The sequence below is a fragment of the Syngnathus leptorhynchus genome, chromosome 3 (assembly GCF_054491065.1).
Source record: "Syngnathus leptorhynchus isolate UIUO chromosome 3, UIUO_Slep, whole genome shotgun sequence".
Taxonomy (NCBI): Eukaryota; Metazoa; Chordata; class Actinopteri; order Syngnathiformes; family Syngnathidae; genus Syngnathus; species Syngnathus leptorhynchus.
Window position 1 is genome coordinate 4578411 of NC_141197.1, and position 18342 is coordinate 4596752.

Sequence of the window (18342 nt, forward strand, 5' to 3'; positions counted from 1 at the left end):
AGTCTGCCTTAAAAAGTCAAAGTCCGTTTTATTGTCAATTTCTTCACGTTAAGACACACAAAGAGATCAAAATTACGTTTCCCACCGTCCCACGGTGACCAGACACAGTACACAACACTTACAATCAAATAGCACAAAGAGTAAAAACGAACAGACAAAAGCAACGAATAAGTAATAAGCAAATAACCCAAATAAATAAACAATAAATAAATAAATAAATAAATAGACAAATAAGAGCAGCAAAATGGAGCAAGCGTGCTAATAGCAGACAGCCAGATCATAGCGCAAAAGAACAGGACGTTATGCAGCCGAGGGTGGAGGGTACAAAAGCAATGCCGTTTTACAGTCGTACAAAAATATTGTCCCCTTTCTGATTTCTTCTTGTTTTTCATGTTAGTCAAGAATAAAATAAAGTTAAATATTAGTCAACACAAGTTCACACAAACATCAGGTTTTAAAAAAACGTTTTTACTATTTAAGGAGAAATCAAGCCATGTGTTTCGTCTGTACCGCTACTAGTGGCACTTGTCTTTGTCCTCGTCTGTTATTTATCCATTTTTACATTTGGCACTTGTCTCTTGTATTCTTGCACTCTTGTATGCTGCTTTGTCAAGTAAATTTCCCTCCTGTGGGATTCTATCATCATCATCATCAAATATAGATCGCCCCTCATCAAACATAGATCGCCCCCCTATAAGCCGCTACTTTTTGCACAAGCTTTAAACTCGGTGTATAACATGATATCTATGGATCTTTCACGATTTTTCTATTGTAATTATTGTTTTGTGTAATACAGGTAATAGAAATGAAGAAATTGTATTGAAAACACCTGTGGCTTATAGTTTATGAATATAAAAGGATTTTGCTCTAATTTTAGCTGATGTGGCTTATATTCAGGTACGAAAACTAACCACCCTCAGCAGATGCAAACTAGTTGGACAAACCTCAGGAGAAATAACCGCAATCAAGCCTTTTCTAACTGGCAATGAATCTTTCACATCCCTGGAGGTATTATGGTCCACTCTTCCTTGCTTCTACTTCTTTAGCAACACTGAAGGGTTTTTGAGCATCTTTTAAAAACAGCGACGTGACAGGAGTTCTATTAAACTCCCAAGTTTGACTGGAAATGCCAGTTGAAAATGGCACAATGCAGTAAGAAATTTGTATATCAAATGAAGTGTTCCAAGAAATTAAGCTTTGTGACTTGAGGAAAATGGCCGAAACTACAATAAAAAAGCACCTTAAAATGAGTTATTACGATTCTTTGCATTTTTGGGTACCTAAACGTATATTGTCAAAAACAAAAATAAAATGGCTATGTAGCGCCAATGACATGGGAAAAATGAAAGCCAAACCCAGTACGTTTGACCTTGGCATATGAAAATTGGCAGGCATGAGTAACAGCCTGAGCTGTAAAATAGTCCATTGCAGCCAAAGACTAAAACGAAGACAAAGTGAACTATGAATATTAGAATGTCCAATTTTGGCCAATATTTGCACATTTACTTGGGCCTTAAGTTAAGTCCCTTGCCTTTTCATTCAATTGACTTCAAACTTGGGTGTACCATCTCAATACATGAGACAATCCATCCATCCATCCATCATCTACCATTTATCCGGAGTCTCGCTGCAGGGGATGCAGCTTCAGCAAGGAAGCACACACTTCTCTCTACACATCCACTTTGCCTGGCTCATCCCGGGGAATGCCAAGTGATATAGCTTCTCTAGAATTGTCCCCTGGGCCTTTCTGGAGGGATCTGCCCGGAATACCTCACCAGAGAGGCATCCAGGAGGCACTCCTCTCAACGTTGAGGAGCAGTGGATTGACTGACTCCCTCCCAGAAGAGAACACATATACAGTAGAGTGGTTGGGCGAACTCCCGTGTGGAATGAATAAGTACCCTGCAGTGTAGAGTTAGTCCACTGTTTCATGGCCGAGCCGAAAACCACATTGCATCTCTTGAATCTGAGATTCGACCTCTCAACGGACTCTCCTCTCCAGCACCCCTGATTCGACCTTACCAGGGAGGTTGAGGGATGGGGTCCTGATCCCTCTGTAGTTGTAACGGTCACGCTTCTCTGTGAGTCTAGAGCCACTGTCCCCAATCCGATGTCCATACAATGTTGTAGAGGTGTGTCCACCAGTATAGTCCCACAACATCCATATCCTTTAGGAACTCAATGCAGATCGCATCTGGGATCTTTTATATCCACCTCAGTTAGGACTGGTACCAGAGCCCAATCTGTGTGTGGAGGCGAGCCCGACGATATTTAGTTGGAGCCTCTCTGCCTCGCACACTAGATTGGGCTCCTTCCCTGCCAGAGAAGTTACATTCCATGTCCCTAGAGCTAGTTTCTATAGCCAGGGGATGCTTTAACCACATACCAAAAACAGAATTTTAATTTTAGGAGACATAAGCTCCATTTTGTCAAAACACACTCAGGCATGCGGACACAAAGATTGACACACTCGTGCACATGCGCACGCGCACAGACAAACACACACTGTTGGAAATTTATCATATGGGAGGCGAGGGCAACCCAATTCTCCTTCGTGTCGTATCAACCATTACCAATTACCGACGTCCAACTTCTTCAACTTCGTTTTCTTCTAAGGGAAAAATGTCCACTGAGACATAAACCAACCTTACACCAGGTTAGCTAAATTTTATCCGGTTATATTAATTCTGCGTTCAGGAAAGAGGCATAGTATACGGCGCCAGGTGTTCTCCCCCACGATATGAAAGAACCGCGCCCCAATAAACAAATCACGCATTTTTATACACTTGATTTTGTAACAAGAGTTTGGGACTATTGGTCTCCTTTTTTGGGTACATTAAAGCCAATTCTTACCCCAAGACAGCCTACTACATCTCGTCCAATCCAGATGTTAAACTTTTGCTGGTGCCAATTTGTGTATGTGTACCATCCATCTTGTTGTTCGGGGCACACTGGATACACCAGCAGCTTAAAAAAACATGTCTGCTACTACGACAAGGCATTTTTGCAGCTGCTCTTTTAATCAATGTGATTGCCTGTTGGAAAGAGCCCTTGATTTTCCCTTATCAGCACGCACACGTGCGTGCTCTGAATCAGCTACATACTTCTTGATTGTACGATGATCGCACTGAAGTCTCTTGGCAAATTTGATTGTTGTCATGCCTTGACCCAACACTCAAATATTTGTCTCTTTTCAGCATCCATCAGGTCCTTTTTTTGTGTGCCCATTTTGGTTGACAATGCTAGGTGATGTGGGACAACCTTCTTAAGTAGTTTTCCCTTTAATAAGACTTACCTACCAAACTAATTAGCAAAGGTGTCTGCAATCGGTCTCAGTGATTCAAAGAGCCCTGACACATAACCATGTATGAGTTTAACTGACAGACAAAAAATTCCCTACCTTAGCACTCCTAAACACTTCATGGATAATAATTTGGAATGCGGTGTATATGAACTTTTGCTAATGAGACATTTTTGAATTCACATTGACAATACCTCTTCTGCCATCCGCAGCAAAGTCTGGTTGTTGCTCTCCCATTTAGTTCTCCACTGTGTTGTTTCTTTCTCCAGTTTCTTAAGTTTCTTCGTCATCTGAAAAGTGAATAGTGTTAGTCCTTGCGCACAGCGCCTAATGTGGCCAAACCCGACTGGAATGCCATCAATTGAAATATTTACTACCAATATACGAATTCAATTAACCTAACAATATAATACAGTCCTTGACAGAAGTTCTGTCATTTATCCATGTTGTAAAACAAAATATTTATGACCTGACTTTAAATTCATCAGTTGGTTTTAGAAATAACTCATATGAAACCTGAAACTCTCCTGAATGAGGTGTGATGTATGAAAATAAATTTGCTTCATGACAGAAATATGATTAATTGAACACTGAAAGGTCAGATTTTGCCAAGCATTTTACCACTCACAGAAAGTAATGTGAAAATCAAACAAATGATGTACTTCAAAAACTAAAAAAAATTTCATGACATTGGTGAATGAAGTTGTGCTATTAGAACCATATAAACACATAAAATTTGAATATTTTTTATGTTGTGTATGTGTGTCGGTGTGTGCGTGCGCGCGTGTGTGGCAGGAAATAGATTTCAAACCTAGGTATGTGTATTTGCCCTCTAGATTTGGACAGAAGCCTTTGCAGCTGAAGTGCACTGAGAAGGCAACAAAGTTGGCCCAAGCACTAGAAACTAGAGGTTACATACACTGTGCAAAAAGGATACAACGCATTTTCACACCAAATCAGACCATCAAAGATTTGTGGGACAATCAAAGGAGAAAACAAACTGAATCATGTTATATGATGTCACATTAAAGTGTTACCACCTGCAAAGGTGCTGTGCAGGTGAGGGAGAAGACCGTGGCCTGCATTGTCAAGGGCAAGAGAGACCCTGAGTGCTGGCAGCTGGTGCTCTGTGAGAGCGAGCTCCAGTTTGGCTAGAACAAGGGTCAAACCTTCAAATAGCTCCTGGAGAACAATGTGGGCTATGCGTGCATGGTCGTGACCTCCCACCAAAAACAGCGGGACGGTGGTGACATGTCGCAGTTGTGCCTGGCTGCCAATAAGGACGCACTGTCCAAGTACTCTCACCTGTTTCCGGATATGACTGTGGTGATCTGGCACCGATTGATTCATATGGGAACACCAATAGTCAGGGAATTTGATGAGCAACTGGTAGGGATGGAGGTATTCACCAAACAAACCTATCGGCTATGCGAATCTTCCGACGAGCAGTGTCAAGATTTATTTGAATTTGTTGAGCATGTGAAGTTGAAAATTACTTGTTGGTTGACTTGTGCATTTTTTATTGATAGTTAGTGTGTGCAGGTATGTGGACCAGATGCAGCAGGGAAAGGTGAGCCTGAAATTTGTTGAGCATGTGAAGTTGAAAATTACTTGTTGGTTGACTTGTGCATTTTTTTTATTGATAGTTAAGTGTGTGCAGGTATGTGGACCAGATGCAGCGGGGAAAGGTGAGCCTGCCAGCTTCGTTCATGTGCACTCTGAATGCCTACCTTGTTGGGAGTTACAATGAGGCCAAGTGTAAGCTGTCTCGTGGAGGTAAACAATCCGACCCCAACGTAAAGCTAAATGTTCCCAGATTGTTGCCAAGTGCTCATTTGCATATGTTAAGTGAGCAGCCGTCAGCGTTATCTGAGCCATCTGACGACATGCTCCTCGAGGCTGCCATCGAGCTGGACAGGCGGCCAGGGGGAAAAGCCGTCATCAGGGAAAAGTTGCAACTCTGCTAAGAGCCCCCGAGCGTGCCAGCATTTTTCCCGCAGTCCCCTGCCTTGCCTCTGCTTTTTTTCCCATTCTAAATTTTTTTGTGGGCACCGTACAAGATGTAGGGATTAAAAATGGCATGCCCCAACAGCAGCCACTGCCTGACTGGAGCCGGACTATACCATGCGACGAGTCCAGAACATGAGCGGCTGGTACTTTATGGGTATTATGGGTAATACCAGGAGTACAATAATTTCCGCAAGAAATACTCTTCTTGGGAGGAGCGCATCATGAAACAACTGCACTTGTCCATGGCAATATTGTTTCCGGCAGTCCTAACTTATAGTGAGACGCAAGTTGGTCGGTAAGCCTATTGCATCCTGACAGTTTTGCAGAACTGACTATCCTATTCCGCCTCTCCACTCTTCTTTTTAGACTGGGCTGTGACAAAAAGGTGATTGCACACAAGTTATGGATGCTTGGCAACAGTCCCACTTAGTTGCATCAAGACACCTGGTTGCTGATGAAGACGAGCCACGAGCACAACAGCCAGTGTGGCCGTCAACAGCCGTCAAAGAAGCTGATCGCCCCCACCCTCCAAAGGAGGTTCTGCTGAAGGTGTTGCAAGAGTTGAGCACCCAAATGTGGTGGAATCTTCTGAAAGCAACAAGGACTCAGCTGAATAAGAAGATCATGACATCATGGACGGGGACCAGACATTTCAGAGGGGTACAAAATTGTATTGTCCTCAGACTCAGGGCCGCCAGCAGCCCCACCACACAGAGCCAGCTGTGAGAAAAAGGAAATTCAGAACGTGCATGAAGTGTGGCCTCCCAGCACAGTGGGCTTACGGTCATGCCTCATTCAACAGCAGACTGCCCAAGAGGACTCTACTCAGATTCTGCACACTATAAGAAAAACAATGGCCCTCTGGCTGGCTGAGCAATGGGCACGTAAAAGGGCTCTTGTACAGAAGGAAGAATGCTCTCAGCGGCAAAAGACACTGAAAAGGAGAAACTGTAGTAGAATATGAAAAAAGTAGGAGTTTCTTGCTAAGCCAAACAGATTGTGTGTTTTTAAATTGTTCAATAGATGACGTGGGTGCCTAGACACTGAAAAGGAGTGACTCTAGTAGAATATGCAAAAAGCAGGAATTACTTGCTAAATGAATGTGTTTTCACACTTCAATAGATTATGTGCGTACCTAGAGGCTGATAAGCCAAATTGATTGTGTTTTTAAATTGTTCAATTGTTGATGTTCAAAATCGTGCATGTTAGTTCCTAAATTGATCTTGTGGTTTTAAACAGTTTAATAAATAGATGTGAAATGTTCATTGTTTTGGGTTTGTGCATGAGGATATCATAAAAATATCGACTCCACATCGCGGATCTTGGAACCAATTATCAGCAATACACGAGGGGTCACTGTATAGCAGTAAAGCATGTATACAACATACGGTATGTTACATATATGTACGACTTGACTAAAGTTGGCTGCTTATCGCAAGCTTAAAACCAGTAAAACGTATTTTTTGTGTGTATTTTGACTGGCTGTTATAGCTGTGATGATGTAACAACGTGAAGCAGCAATTACAAATTTTCATTGCTCCACTGAGGTCCTTATATTCTAAAGATGTGATTGCTTCGGTCACATGAAATTAAAGAAGAAACATGTTGCAGAGAAAGAAAACATTTGGCTTGTTCTGCCTGTCAGGCAGATGTCGACATACCAGAGATGAAAACCAGTTGTCCAACCCCACACAATGTGCAAGAGTTTGGCCAGATCGTTAGGTGACAAAGGACAACATAAGTTACACTCATCATTAACATGGAATGGTTTGGATCGCTTACCTTCTCCATCTCCTGTCTGAAAGTGGTGAAGACATCATTGCTTTGAGCCAGAGTGCTCTGAAACTCCTCAAACTTGTCCATGTAGAGGGACAGCTAAGGCACACGAGATGAGTTTTAGAATCTTTTGATTGTCAAGTTAATTTAGAATTATTGATTTTACACTGATAAATAACCACCCTAAAAATTGGGCTAGCTACAACATTGATATTTTTGGCTCAAATATTACCACAATGAATTTGAAAACTACATATGTGCATTGATTTGAGTGTATCCTACATATGCACATTTATTTGAGTGTATCAACATCAAAATCAGGTTAAGAACTAAATTACAACAGTGCATTATTGTGCCTACACAATTTTGAGGCATCAAGATCACATCACATGATTGACGCATGCCACAAATGCACTGTCTTCATGTAAGATTTATTACCGTAATTTTCGGACTATAAGTCACGGTTTTTGTCATAGTTTGGGTAGGGGGGGCGAATTATACTCAGGAGCGATTTATGTGACTATTTCACAAATTTTCAAAATTCTAAAATCCGCGATGTAGTGAAACCGCGATAAACGAACCGCGATGTAGCAAGGGATTACTGTCATTTGAACTGCAAGTGACGTCACCCGTGCCGTGCGGCGGTTGTTTACATAATGGACAAAGGATTCGATCACGGGATGACGAAGATGACGAAGGGCCCCACGTACTGCCGGCATCATTAGCGGCTTTGTTTGGAAGTGACACGGAGGATGAACAGTTTGAAGGATTTAATTATTTTAGTGACACAGAAGGTTTGAAAAACTATTGTGGCTTTTACGCACGCCCGGTCCTTCTCGACGGGAGCTCTCTTTCACCTCCGTGGATGGAAGTTGGGGGCCGGCGCTCGGCCGGGTGGCTGATCGGGGACGGTGGATGGGGCTCGGACATGGCTTTTACGCACGCCTGGTCCTATTTTATGGAGTTCTCTTCCACCTCCGTGGCTAGAAGTTCAGTAGTTGTTGGCTCGTTGAACTCTTGTTTTGTTAAATAAAGAGGCGTTTACCAAACCCACGTCTTTCCTGGTACTTTGTTAACGCTACAATATAGTTATATACTAGATCTCCGCAGCGCACGCGCAGCGTGTTGACATAAAGAACAAGGAATTTGATCGATGGATTTAATGATTTGGAGTGACACAGATGGTTTGATAATATTGTTGTAATATGATAGTTATTTGAAATATACTTTATATATCGTTATATGGGTCTGTGGAATAATTGAAAATGCAACTTACAACAGGTCCGACGTCAGCATATGCGGCACATACGTGGTATTGTTTACATAAAGCACAATCGATGGATTTAATGAATTGGAGTGACACAGATGGTTTGATAAACGTGTTATTTATGTAATACTTGAATAACTCTGTTACGTCAGGCCCGTTCTCAGCTCCTCGTTTGCGATTTTTTACATAAAGGACAAAGGATTTGATCACGGGATGAAGAAGGGCCCCACGTTTGAAGGATTTAATGATTTGGAGTGACACAAGGTTTGAAAAACTCGTTATTTATGTTATAGTCATTTGATATATTTTATTTTGTGTAGCAACTTGTTATTTATGTTATAGTTTGATATATTTTATTTCATGTAGCAACTTGTATATGTTTTTATCGCGTAGTTGTTGGCTTGTTATGAGCAAATCAACTCTTGTCAGATAAAAAAAAAAACTCTTGTTTTGTTAAATAAAGAGCCGTTTACCAAACCCACGTCTTTCCTGGTACTTTGTTAACGCTACAATATAGTTATATACAAGATCTGTGCGGCGCACGCACAGCGTTGTTGACATAAAGGATGAGGAATTTGAGCGATGGATTTAATGATTTGGAGTGACAGATGGTTTGATAATATTGTTGATATATGATAGTTATTTGATATATACTTTATAAATCGTTATATGGGTCCGTGGAATAATTAGAAATGCAACTCACGACGAGTCCGACGGCGCTCGTACGCAGCATTGTTTACATAAAGGACGATCAATGGATTTAATGAATTGGAGTGACACAGATGGTTTGATAAGCGTATTATTTATGTAATAGTTGAATAACTCTGAATGTTACATCAGGCCCGTTCTCAGCTCCTCGTTTGTGTATATGTCACGTTAGCATACCGTATCGTTTAGCCTGTTGTTGTTGGTTCATGTCTGTTTTGGGTGTTGGATTTTGACAAATAAATATAGTCATAGTATAGTATATAGTATATAATATAGTTATTTGATATATTTTATTTCGTGGAGCAACTTGTATATGTTTCTATCGTTACAGTTCAGTAATTGTTGGCTCGTTGAACTCTTGTTTTGTTAAACAAAGAGCCGTTTACCAAACCCACGTCTTTCCGGGTACTTTGTTAATGCTAAAATATAGTTATAAACTAGATCTGCGCGGCGCGCGCGCGGCGTTGTTGACATTCAGGACGAGGAATTTGATCGATGGATTTAATGATTAGGAGTGACACAGATGGTTTGATAATATTGTTATACTTGATATATATATATATATATATATATATATATATATATATATATATATATATATATATATATACTTGATATATCGTTATATGGGTAAGTGGAATAATTAGAAATGCAATTTACAAGTCCGATCTCAGCGGCGCGGCGCATATGCGGCATTGTTTACATAAAGGACGATCGATGGATTTAATGAATTGGAGTGACAAAGATGGTTTGATAAACGTGTTATGATGGATTTAATGAATTGGAGTAACACAGATGGTTTGATAAACATGTTATTTATGTAACACTTACTTGAATAACTCTGAATGTTACATCAGGCCGGTTCTCAGCACCTCGTTTATGTATATGTTACGTTAGCATATCGTATCGTTTAGCCTGTTGTTGCTGGTTCATGTCTGTTCTTGGTGTTGGATTTTGACGAATAAATTTGCCCCAGAAGTGCGGCTTATACTTCTATACTATAATCTTTGTCCCGGTTCTTGGACAAAGCTTTGGAAACCGACCGACTCACTTACGGCTATTGTAACCAAATTTAGTATGTTCCACCTGCCGCTAGTTGGCGTTGTTGTTTGGCAGGTTGTAGAACACTGACTGTACTGTCGGCCATTGCACTTTAAAAGTGTCTTTCTTTAACCTGATGATTAGGAGTGCTATATAAATAGGATTTTCACAGCACAATACACAGAAACCAATACACCACAAACCAAGTCAAAAACGATGGTTAGCAGAGATCACGTCATGTGACAGAAACTACGTAAAAGTTGTCCAAAATGTCCAGTTAACATGAAGGGTATGTCTTTATTTGGATACTTAATCAACTTAAACCGTTCTTGAGGAATCAGATGCCATTGATATAAGGACTTGTGTACCCATACTGACTACTATGAATTTTGACAATTCTGTTCTTGTTAAGTACTGCAGCAAATGAGCCTTCCTCGCCTTGAGGTTATCTGAGTTGGCTCAGATAAACAAGAGGAAATGAATCCATGTCTGCTTTTGTACATAAAAAATGAGGTCCAACAGTGTTTTGCCCACATGAGAAAGGAAAATATACATCAAATTAAAGTTTGTAATGTTGGCTCCTTATTGACCTGCTGTTTGAGTTGAATTTCTTGCTCCTTCATCATCTCACACTTTCGTCTAGATTCTGTGGCATCTTTCAGCAACTGAAATCACAAAAGTTAAAATGCTCATAAACAATTCAAATGAATTGACTCACCAACAGTTTCATACTCCAGACTGTTAGGATCCTGAACTGTCTCCCCCCTCGGCTGCATAACGTCCTGACCTTTTGGGCCGCGTTGGCTGCCTTGCACTACTCTTGCGCTATATTCTGACTGTCTGCTGTATGCACACTTGCTCCGTTTTTGCTCCTCTTATTTGTTTATTTATTTATATTTATTCGTCGCTCTTGTTTATTCATTGTATGTGCCTTCTTGATTTTACTTTTTGTGTTGTTGTTTTGGATGTTTTGTTATATGTCTTGTCACCGCGGGATAGTGGGTAACGCAATTTCGATCTCTTTGTGTGTCTTGGCATGTGAAGTGATTGACAATAAAGCTGACTTTGACTTTGAACAAGAGTCCTATCATCTATTTTATTTCACACAGTCATATGCAAAGGTTTGGCACCCCTAATCATTTTCAAGAGTTTCCTTTATAAATCATTATTTGTTCAGCTCAGCAATTTCAGTTAAATATATCATATGGCAGACAAACATAGTGATATTTGAGAAGTGAAATGAAGTTTATAGGATTTAAAGAAAGTGTGCAATCATCACAAACAAAAGTAGGCAGCTGCTTCAAATCAATTAGATGTGTTGATTTGATTGAAGAATTTGTCCTTAATGACTTGAGACATCTGGTCGTGAATGGCTTCGATGGTCGTCTTGGAGCTGACCCCATCAGAAAATGACATCAATATTTAGTAGATCCTCCTTTTGCAGAAATAACAGCTTCTAAACACTTCCAATACATAGCTTGCAATGAAAGTCTGGATTCTGAATGAAGACAACAAGACAACGACCCCAAAAACTGCTCAAATTCTACTATGGCATTCATGCAAAGGAACAAGTACCACATTCTGGAATGGCCATCTCAGTCCCCAGACCTGAATATTATTGAAAATATGTGATGTGGTTTAAACCGGGCTGTCCATGCTCAGAAACCATCAAACCTGTCAAGAAAAATGATAAAAAAATATATATATCTGTCATGAAAAAAAAAATAATTATAATAAAATATATACTTTATATCCAATACGATACACAATACAAAAATGGCACAATAACACAACATTGTTCAAAAAATGTGCATATTTATATCCCTGTCCACAAATCCCTCAAACTTTATATACGGCAAACCTTATATACAATACGATACACAATACAAATATTGCAAAATAAAACGACGTTGTTCAAACAATGTGCGTATTCACATATCCCTGTCCACAAATCCCTCAAAATGTATATACGGCAAACTTTATATACAATACGATAAACAATACAAACATTGCACAATAACATGACATTGTTCAAACGTTTGTGCCTATTTACATATCTCCGTCCACGAATCTGTCGAATTCTCCCTCTTCAGTGTTTGAATTGAAGAGTTTTTTTGAACAGTTGAACGATATACAACAACACGACGTTCGAATGTTCATAGACATATTTACATATCTCCATCCACAAATCCCTCAAATTCTTCCTCTTCTGTGTCCGAATTAAACAGTTGGGCGAGTGCGACATTCATTATGCCTGGCTCCCTCTCGTCATTATCCGTCAGTGTCGCAATTTCCTGGCAGTTCAGTTATAATTCCTGCCTTCGCGAAAGCTTGGACCACAGTTGAGACTGATATATCAGTCCAGGCATCTACAATCCATTGGCAGATAGTGGCATGCATATCATTTTAGCGTCTTTATTCATACAAGTGGTGTTGGACTAGGAGTAAGCACAGTATGAGTGTTTACCGATATTACTTTGGTGACGCCCCTGGCCACGGTTGCTGTAATGCTGAAAGCGATGTGACCTTGTAATTTACTAGTCATACTGAAACATTTTGGGAGAGCGCTCTGTACAACCACTATGGATCAACAAATTCACCAATTGATCCATATATAAGGCGCCCTGGGTTATAAGGCGCACTGTGGTTTTTGAATAAATAAAAGACTTAAGTGCGCCTCGTGCAGAAAATACGGTAAGTCATTTTGATGCTATGTGAATTGGATGGAAGAGATAATAAAGCAGAAACGTATTCTACTACTGTGTCCGGCCACCCTCTTTGACTTGTGAGTGACTTTGTTGATGAAGTGCTTCTGCAAACTTCCCCCGTTGCGAATAAAAAATGATCCTAGCTATCTGTCACACAGTAATAAAGCAGCCATAAAAATCAAACAGCCCAACTTTTTGTTATCTAATGCCTTTAAATCAGTGGGTCTTAACCTGAGTTCGATCGAACCCCAGGGGTTTGTTGAGTCGGTCTCAGGGGTTCAGCGGAGGCTTTGCCGCGGAGGTCTGCACTATCATGTAAATTTGTCATGACACCCCCCACTTGGCCATCACTGGCTGCAAATGACCATGCTACACTGGTTGGCCAATCAATGCTGCAGGGAAATTAGTGCGCTCAGTAGTCAACGTGTGATTTATTTATTAATATTTGAATCCATACTAACTATGTTGGGCAAAAAAAGAAAGTGGTCGGACGAATATGTACAACTTGGATTCACATGTGTCACAGAACGTGATGGAAGTGAGCGTCCTATCTGCATGATTTGCAACGCCAAGTTGAGCAATTCTAGTCTCGTACCAGCAAACCTAAAGGAACACTTCTTGAAGCTGCATGGCGACGGGGAATACAAGAACACAACACTTGCTGAATTTAAGGTGAAGAGAGCTAGATTCGATGCAAGGGCCACTCTGCCCGCTCTTGGATTCTGACCCGTTAACAAACCAGTCCTTACAGCATCGTACAAAGTTGCTTACCTGCTCTCAAAGCAAGGCAAGGCACACAGCATTGGTGAAATACTCGTAAAACCAGCTGTGTTAAACATGGCAAATCTGATATTCGGAACAGCAGCTGAAAGTAAGTTATCCCAAATTCCTAAATTTGTACGGACGGAGCTCCAGTCTGCTGGGAAGGAAGTCTGGTTTTAGTGCACTAGTAAAAGTTGATGCATCACACATCATTGTGATGCATTGTATTTTGCACAGGCATGTATTGGCAACAAAAACCTTGCCTCCAAAAATGGCGGAAGTATTAAAAACTGTGGTGGAATGTGTGAACTATGTGCGAAATAGTGCTGAGGCACCACATCTTCAGTGAGCTGTGTAAAGAAATGGGCTTTGAATTTGAGGTACTTCTGTACCATCCTAATGTTCTGTGGTTATCCCAGGGACAGGTGCTGAATCGTGTTTTTGCTATGCGTGTGGAAATAGCCCTGTTTTTACAAGATCACCAACACTGTCATGCAGATTGTTCATTCTCATTTTAGTGTACATGGCTGATATATTCGCAGCTCTCAATCATCTCAATCAGCAGATGCAAAGTGGTGTAGTCAATATCATGGAAGCGGAAGAACACCTGAAGGCTTTTTTAAAAAAGCTACCGTTATGGAAATGACAGAGAACAATAACTTCGCATACTTCCATGTCCTTCTGGACGACTGTGTAAGTATGATCAAAGATGTGTCTGGAATCGAAGATATTTCTGTATCCACAGAACTGAAGCAAACAATTGCCACGTAATTAGATGAGCTTACAAAGTCTCTCGACAGATATTTCCCTCCAAGAATCATATCCAACATGGGTGAGACAGACGTTCACGTTTGCTGTTGAGACAGCAGATGTCAATGATGAATACCTTGACCAAATCATTGACATTCAGCCGAGCCAGATTCAACAGCAACTCTTCAGAACAACAACGCTCTCAACATTTTTGGTGTCGACAAATGGACAAGTATCCAGTTATTGCTAAGAAAGCCCTGGATTTTTTTACACCATTTGTTACAACATATCTTTGTGAGCAATCCTTTTCGACGATGCTGGCCATATAAAGGAAAAAAATGAACAGACTACTGTGAAAATGACATGAGTGTGGGGCTTGCCAAGGTGAAGCCACGCATATCTAGTCTCTCAAAGGCAACAGCAGAAATCACTGACCATCGGGAGAACTGGGAGTATTCCCGAAGCACCGGCCTCGGATTGGCCTGCTGGCCTGAGTCTCTCTGCATCACCGGTGCGGCGGGTTGCCTATCAGGGACACAGGCCAGACCAGTCAGGCCAGGAGCATGTGAGGAGGGGAAGACCAATGGTTTATACCAATTAACACCGGCCCCCATAGTCCGTATCAACCACATAGAGGGCGTGTGGAGGAAGGGGTGTGTTACTATGTCAGATGCCGGCTGCTGTAGGTAGCTAGCGGTGCAAGTGAGGATAATGGACTTCGAACGTGATAAAAAGAAGAGGAAAGGCGGTGCGGAGAGGGACAAAAAAAGAAAGGCACTGGAAGAGGACACGGCCAAATGCAGAAAAGCTACAGATTTATTCGCCCCCCCCCCACACACACACGGTGCCATTAAAAACTGTGCGTGCCCAACAAATGCATGCCAGTTTGCATGTGTTGTGTGCATATGTGCCGCTGCCATGTAATAAGGCTGTCCCTCTGCTGATTTATTGTTAGATTTAGTTCTAGTTGATTTTGTAAGTTGAAGAGTCATTTGTTAGTATTTCTTACTTGCATATTCCTCTAAACTTTGTAACTGGCCCTAGCTCAATTAATATTAAAATATATGTCTATGTTTCCTACGCAAAGGTGGAAAAGTTGCCTGTTTTGGTGCTTCAGAAAGTAGGCCCAGTACAAGCTCATAGCAGCTGACAGGTAAAGGACAGTCATCTATCAATACATGGAAATGAATAGGCTATGACTATGCATGAAACATTTGGGGGAAAAAGGAATATATCTAACCATATCATTCTTTTGATATTGATGAAATGTGTACTTGTCGATAATATAATTATTATGCTGATTGTTCTGACACTCCCAGCAGATGCAGAGTATACTGGCAAAACAAGGAAAGGAAAGGCCAACTCAGGTCAGACTCAGAGAGAACTTTTGATTATTTTGCTCGTCCTCATTGTAGAGATTTTCATTTGTTTTTCCGATACCACCCACAACAAAACCCAAAGAATGGTTGTGTGTATGTATGTGTGTGTGCACAAATTTTGCTTGTGCCCATGCATTTAAGTGTGGGTGTGAACATGGTGGCCTGGTTACATAACTGACTCCTGGCCTGAAAAAATCTCCCAGTCCGGCCCTGCTAACAGGTATGTGATTGTGTTGGTTTTGTTCTTTGAACAAGGTGATTGTTGGAATAATATTGGGGAAGCCTTGGCCTGCCAGACCTGGAGGCCTCATCTTTTACGAGTTGACACCTTTGTGTTGTCTAAGTTCTTCCTATTTAGCTCCAGGGATGTCTTTTGATCTCCGTCAGCCTTATGTATCCTTCCTGTCCTTATGTTATCTTTGTGTTTTATTTCTGTAAGAGGTCTTCACTAACAATGAGCAGAGCTTCTTTGCATAGGCGAGATGTTCTTTTAGTTTAAAGGGACTTCATTCCTTTCAGTTAACTGTAGCTTTGATTCATAGATTGTTATTGATCGGAACTGTTTTTCTTTGTTAAATGTTATATACAGTTTGAAGTAGTCGCATAGAAGTTATCCCATATTTCCTCAATGTTTGTTTAAGGAACTGTATATCAGTTATCTCACATTTACTTAATATGTGTTGAAATGTTTAGATAGGACTACTCATTATTATTATGGGTTGTGTTAGTTTATTAAGAAGATAAACTTAGCAAAGGTTTAAGTTGCATTGCTCCACAGGAAAGCGGCATTCAACGTGCTTCAAGTCATCTGATTACAGTCGAAGAGGAGTCGGCCACTCATGGAGAAGACCGCTGGTTGAGGGAAGAGAACAGACCCTGCAAGTCCGGTGCGGGGGTCATGGGCCGACAATTAAGTGCTAAATCACACCACACTACATTCTTTAGCTAATCAGCGTTGCTACAGCCACTATCTCCCCTCCCTTTAGTGTAGCAACGCCTCTATAACCAGGGCAACCAAAACATTAAAAAGAGGAGTACGTGGAGTTGGGACTCAGAATTGATGGAGATTGTAACTGAGCTTCCTTTCTCTATCGTTCTCCTCGTGAGTAAACTTATCCTGGTTGTCTTCTCCTCTTTGTTCTAGCGGGTGATTTTATGTCTGATTATATTTAGTCCTGACAGTGATGTCAAATTTTTTTTTTTTATGTATTTGAAAAAAACATTTTTATTTTTCACTAAAGAGGGGTTCGGTGAATGCGCATATGAAACTGGCAGGGTTTGGTACCTCCAAAAAGGTTAACAACCACTGCTTTAAATTACAAAACAGGTGATCGCGGACTCCCTCTCTGTAAGTGTCCTCCAGGTCTACGAAGCTGGATTTTCTGGCAGTATCCATGAACCTTCCCATTCCCTCTCCTCTTGCCAAATCCAAACAGACAATAACCTTCAGGAACCTAACCATTTACGGATATTTGGTTCCAAGACCACCCGTGATAGGTGAAAATCCGCGAAGTAGTCACCCTCTCATTTTTAACATACGTACATTTTTTTGTGTATCTATAAGTGTATATGAAACCATATAAGAGCATATGTTATCATTAGAACAGTTTCAAACATGTAAATAATATAATAGTATAAATAACATACAGAAAATTATGTATAAATGACAAATATAAATATCATAGGTTAGGAGGCTACGGGTTCAATTCCACCTCTGGCCCTCCCTGTGTGGAGTTTGCATGTTCTCCCCATGCGCGCGTGGGTTTTTTCCGGGCACTCCGGTTTTCTCCCATATCCCAAAAACATGCTTGGTAGGCCGATTGAGCACTCCAAATTGCCCCTAGGTGTGAGTGTACATACTGGAAATCTGTTTTTAGAACTCTTTTGTTATCATTTCTGCTGGCGTGCGGGCAACTTTTGTGCCATAATTCCTCAATGCTGAATTTTTTTAAATTGTTTATTTTTATTTAAAGTCTGCGACAGTGTGAGCACTCCCTGCCGTATGCTGGCGTGCGGGCAACTTTTGTACCGTAATTCCTCAATTTAAAATTTCTTTTTTAATTTTTTTTTAATTTTTTGGGAAATTCTGCCATGTACTAAGGTCGTGATGAATGAACCGCGAAGTAGCGAGGAATATGTGTACGTCTGTGTGCAACGTGCTGCTGAAGTCGTCAGTTGCAGTTCAAATTACAGTAATCCCTCGTGACATTGCGGTTCGTTTATCGCGGTTTCACTACATCGCAGATTTTTTTTCCCAATTAAAAAAAAATTCAAATTCTAAATTGGGGAATTATGGCACGAACGTTGTCTAAATGCCAGCAGAACGCAGAGAGTTCCCACACAATTGCAGTGCATACACTTGTACCTTTATATAATTTTATAAGAGTTCTAAAAACATATTTACAGTGTTGTACCTTATAATTTTTTTATAATAAGAGTTCTAAAAGCATATTTACAGTATGTGCTCTTGTACCTTGTATTTTTTTTATCATAATCAAAGCTGTTCTAAAAACATATTTACAGTATGTGTTAAGAATTCTCTATGTTATGTTATTAAATCGTGCTTTGATTTGAGGTAGGGTGCTTTATTTTGAAGGCCGTTTTCAGGCAATACCACTTCCTGTTTCACATTCGTGTACA

General features: G+C 40.6%; 1 protein-coding gene across 3 annotated transcripts in view; it reads right to left on the reverse strand.

Moving 5' to 3' along the window:
* The window catches only part of txlng (taxilin gamma), a 79914-nt gene that overhangs the window by 924 nt on the left and 60648 nt on the right, over positions 1 to 18342 (reverse strand). For all 3 annotated transcript variants that reach the window (XM_085906881.1, XM_085906883.1, XM_085906882.1), the window contains 3 exons: positions 10694 to 10768; positions 7094 to 7186; positions 3496 to 3591 (listed from right to left, as the gene is read on the reverse strand). In XM_085906881.1, the coding sequence (XP_085763007.1) occupies positions 3496 to 3591; positions 7094 to 7186; positions 10694 to 10768 (264 nt within the window). The remainder of the gene's footprint in view (positions 1 to 3495; positions 3592 to 7093; positions 7187 to 10693; positions 10769 to 18342) is intronic.